The sequence below is a fragment of the Eurytemora carolleeae genome, unplaced genomic scaffold (assembly GCF_000591075.1).
Source record: "Eurytemora carolleeae unplaced genomic scaffold, Eaff_2.0 scaffold827, whole genome shotgun sequence".
Classification (NCBI taxonomy): Eukaryota; Metazoa; Arthropoda; class Copepoda; order Calanoida; family Temoridae; genus Eurytemora; species Eurytemora carolleeae.
In genome coordinates this window covers 126337-131094 of record NW_019397877.1, presented here as the reverse complement: position 1 = coordinate 131094, position 4758 = coordinate 126337, and the positions used below count along the sequence as shown (strand labels likewise).

General features: G+C 37.4%; 1 protein-coding gene across 2 annotated transcripts in view; it reads left to right on the top strand.

Annotated features, from left to right (window-relative positions):
* The window catches only part of LOC111716184 (uncharacterized), a 12378-nt gene extending 8523 nt beyond the window's left edge, over positions 1–3855 (top strand). Inside the window, exons 8-9 of one of the 2 annotated variants that reach the window (XM_023491616.1) lie at positions 2479–2532; positions 3594–3855. In XM_023491616.1, the coding sequence (XP_023347384.1) occupies positions 2479–2532; positions 3594–3846 (307 nt within the window). In that variant the 3' untranslated portion in view covers positions 3847–3855. The remainder of the gene's footprint in view (positions 1–2478; positions 2533–3593) is intronic. The other variant, XM_023491617.1, reaches the window with a different exon arrangement.
* Positions 3856–4758: the final 903 nt, after the last annotated feature.

The following is a 4758-nucleotide window of genomic DNA, read 5'->3' as shown; positions in this document are numbered from 1 at the left end:
GAGCGTTGCGGCCTCCGTTTAATAGTAATGTTTAAGTTTTATATCTTTGCAACCTTATGTGGTAGACTTTTGTTATTATAAGCTGTGAATTCTGCCAGATTAATTAGGCTTCGTTTCAAAAACCAAAGATTTTCAGGTTGCAAAGATAAATGGATTTTAAAATTGAGTTTAAGTTGAGTTTCTTCAGCTGATCTTATTTTTTCATTTTTTATCGGGTTCTCATCCAAGCATTAAAATACCTACAGTAGTTTTTACTACCAGGAGTATAGGTTTTTAGAGGGAACATCATTGGTTGCTGAGGGAAGGGTGGGGGGAGTTAAAAAATTGGGGTGAGAAAGAGGTGGTGGGGAATGGGGGGGGATGAGACAGTGTTGAATAATATTTTCAAAAATGGTTTTATTTTTCTTAAATGTACGGATTGCAGGGATTTTTTTCGAAAATTGTACTGATTGTACGGATTTTTTCGAAAATTGTACGGATTTTTAAAAAAATTTACGGATATGTTCAAAAAATGTACGGATTGTACGGTTTTCTTTTTCGAAAATTGTATGGATTGTACGGATTTTTTTCGAAAATTGTACGGATTGTACGGATTTCCTCTAAAAATGTACGGATTTTTGTACGGATTTTTTCAAAAAAGTTTTGGCCATCCTGTATGTATCTAGCAGGATTGTCTCCTTTTTTACATACCTCAAGAACCATATAAACAGGGTTGGGAATGAAGGGGTGGTCAGTGTCACAGATGATTTATCCTCTTAATGATATTGAGGATTCTTAGAAGGAAATCATTCAAGGCGAGATTCTAAACGTTGATGAGTTCTACTTCTGAAACCCATTCAGTTTAAAACCTGTATAGAAGTAATACTGAGTAACCAGTAACTTCAGTAATAGTTTCTTTTTTGAGCTTTTAACTAGTGTAAAGAAACCCACCACCAAGAAGACTAAGGTCCAGTTTAAGTTAAGTCTTACTGCTGCAATCCCTAACCTTGATAATGTGTGTTACATCAGCTCCTGACGAACATCTTGAGTTACCGTGATCTAATTATATCACTTCCCACCGATTCTGCCATTGACGAAGACAAGCATGTTGTGTCACAGCAGATCATGAAAGCTATTCTGGAGCAGGTTGGGGAGGATAAGGTTGCTAGATGTATGACCGATTTCTATAAGGTATGACAGACAAATGTGAGTGCGGAGGCAGATAGTTCAGAGTTCCTCCTGTAGATCCTCTTCTTCCTGGAAGATTCTCTGAAGAATACTCGCATGCTAGAACTTTCAAATAGTTGGTTTATTCAACCAGTGGAGATGGAGGAAAGAATTGTTCGTATATGTCAACTTTTGCCAGGATACAAAACTGGAGCAGGAGATAAACTCAACCTTCAAAAACATAGCATCTGATTTGATCTTTCTATTAACTGTGTCAAGTACACTGAAGAAAGAGACATACAGACTGTGCAGTGTACGGTTCCAAGCAGAACTAACCTCAAAGGTTAATGCATACTGCCAGAATACTTCCCGCTTCAAACTCATCACGGTTGTTCATGCTTTTAAGCATAACAAACCACATTACGTAGTTTATATTAAATCTGGGATAAACTGGATCAAACTTGATGATGAGGAGGTGAAGAATATCAATCAGAAAACAGTTCTCGAGGCTTGCGGGGACTCTGGTGGAGACAGGTATCAGTCCTTTGCAAGCATGCTTGTTTATTCTTCTCCTGATGACTCACCTGATATCCTTATTCCTACTCATCTTCAGGACCGGTATTAAAAGATAATCAAGCAACCTTAGAGGGATAAAAAGCTTACAGATAGGTTGAAGCAAACTGCAAGATGGAGGTTTCTCAATTTGACATCAACCAGACTGAAATGGATAGAGAAGTTTGGGAGTATCTAGCAACTTTGTTTGCTTTTAACCCTGCATCCTTCCCCCTTCAAGTTGCCCATTTCTAGGTTCCTTATGTTGTTTCAAGGTTTCCTGTCTTGTTTCTAGGTTCCTAATCTTGTTTCAAGGTTTCCTGTATTGTTTCTAAGTTCCCAACCTGGTTTACAGATTCACTAATCACAATCTTGTTTCTAGTTTCCCTGTCATGTGTTTTGGTTTCCAATCTTTTTTCTAGGTTCCGCATCTTGGTTCTAGATTCTCTATCTTGTTTCTATGTTCCCAATCTTGTTTTAGGTTCCTAATCTTGTTTCAAGGTTCCCTATTATATTTTTAGGTTCCTTGTCATGTTTCTTGGTTCCCTATCGTGTTTCTTAGTTTCCAAACTTCTGTCCAGGTTTTTATCTTGTTTCTAGGGTTACAATTTTGTTTCTAGACTCCCAAATTTTTATAAGGTTCCTAATCTTGATTCAAGGTTCCCAATTTGGCTTCTGGGTTCCTTTTCTTGTTTCTAGATTACCAAATTTGTTATAAGGTTCTTAATCTTGTTTCTAGGTTCCAAATCTTGCTTCTGGGTTCTCTACTCTTGTTTCTAGGTTCCATGACGGATTTCCTGAGAACTGGGAGCTTCTTGTTCAACACTGGAGAAGGTATATGAACTCTATCTTCTTATCCTAGATACATATATCCTTAAAATCAGGAATTTGCATCCGGAGTTTAAACATTTGGCTCCCTGGATCTGGATCCAAAACGTTTTTGCTCTATGGACTGGAAACATTTTTGACTTGTTGGATTGGTGTCTGCAAAAAATTCGGAAATTAATCCAAGGGGAAAAATATCAAAACAGCTTTTATTCTCCAAACACAAAGCAGAAGCCAAGTAATTTGGCATTTGTTTTTAGATAAAGAAACAACTATAAGTATCAATGAGCTGAGTTCTTTTTTACAGGGCTAATCAATGTAAAAATAAAATATTTCTCAAGCACTGGAATATATTGGTTGACTTTAAAAGTCACTATGATAAAATAAAAGAGATCTAAATGGATATTTCTAACATTTATTTAATAAAACCAAAGTGTTTTGAAATATTTGCATTGAAGGCGGAGTTAAAATTGGTTGATTTAGAAATTAACAAAGGAATTAATGATGGATATTAGATGGCGCTTCATGGAAGTGTTGTAGAGCTTCAAGTTGGTGGAGCAGATCTGGGAACTGGGACAACAGGGCTTATCAATGGAACTAAGGCAATGCAACTCGAGATAGCGGAAACTTCGGTCAGAGCCGTGCACAAGTTTCCTAAGTAAGCTTCTCAAGAAGTTAATAGGGAGATCAGAGGTATAAGCACGCCTGCTGTTAGTTCAGTATCTGCATCATCAGCCTGAAGGAGTCATGGGGGGTGATGTAGAGCTTCATGTTGGTGGGGCAGATCAACAGGTGCATTGCACTGAGTATCTGCATCATGATCATGAAGGAGCCAGGGTTGGGACGGAGTTGTGAATGTCTTGAGTGTTTATAGCTGACTGAATACCGGGAGGTGTAGAGAGGTGAGGAGCGAAGGTTACATGTGTGGTGTGCTTCATGGCGGAAATGGATCCTGTGTACACACACATCTAGAGAATTAACATCGGCATTTGAGTCGGTGAAATCGTCTTCCTTATATTTCGAATTTATTTTAACAATATTGTAGTTTAAAATGATGTTTGTGTTTTCAGATTCATCAGAACTCAACTAGCGATAAAAGAGACGTGGAAGACATTTGAAAGTAATTTGGAGAATTGTAATACCACAAACGACAACTCCCTGTCCCCTGTGTCTCAATATGTAAGGAGTGTTCCCCCGACCATGCCCCTTCAGCCCAACAAAGGTATGAGCTTGTGCAATCAAAGCCAGGATGTTAGCTGTTTCTTTGTAGGTAAGCATCCTAGGAGTCCAAAAATATTAATTTCAGTTGTAGCGAGTGTTTAATGTTGAATAGTCTTTCCCCCTCCCCCTTCTTATCTTTCTTGTTATTTTTTTTCTTGTGTTGGGAAAAAATTATTTTAAAGTTTTAAAAGGTGGGGAATGGGGGGGGGGGGTGAGACAGGGTTGATTAATATTTTCAAAAATGGTTTTATTTTTCTTAAATTTACGGATTGCAGGGATTTTTTGCGGAAACTGTACTGATTGTACGGATTGTTTAAAAAATGTACGGATTGTACGGATTTTTTGTTTCGAAAATTGTACGGATTGTACGGATTTTTTTTCGAAAATTGTACGGATTTTTCTGAAAATGTACGGATTTTTGTACGGATTTGTTCAAAAAAAGTTTTGGCCACCCTGAATATATCTGTTTCTGTCAATGGTCTATTTACAATATATCTGTTTCTGTCAATGGTCTATTTACAATATATCTGTTTCTGTCAATGGTCTATTTTCAATATATCTGTGGCGGCGGCTCAAATATCGAAACATTGAATACAATTTCAAGTGGAACCAACCATGTTTGAGTCACGTCTCAAATTTAAGACGCAGCATAAAATTTTTTAATTCGGCCTCAGGTTGCAAAGATACATAGATTAAAAAGATTTAAAATTTGTCACAGTGTGACTGTATGTATCGAGATTAAGCTTTGTAGATCAGTAGATCAGCGCTATTTCATATAAACGTTTTGACCTCTAAGCTGGATGTGTTGTAGGCAAAGATAATAGAAAAGTATAGAGCGGAATTCGATCCCGAGTTCATTTCAGCGTAAGCTTTGTTTTACATTCCCGAGTTCAGTCTAAACTTCACTTAACATTCCCGAGTTCATTTCAGCATCGTTCAGGCTGGAAAGGGACTGAGTAAATTCATACCGAGGAATAGTCTTATTTCCCTTCTTTTCTAATCTCTGTTCTGTGA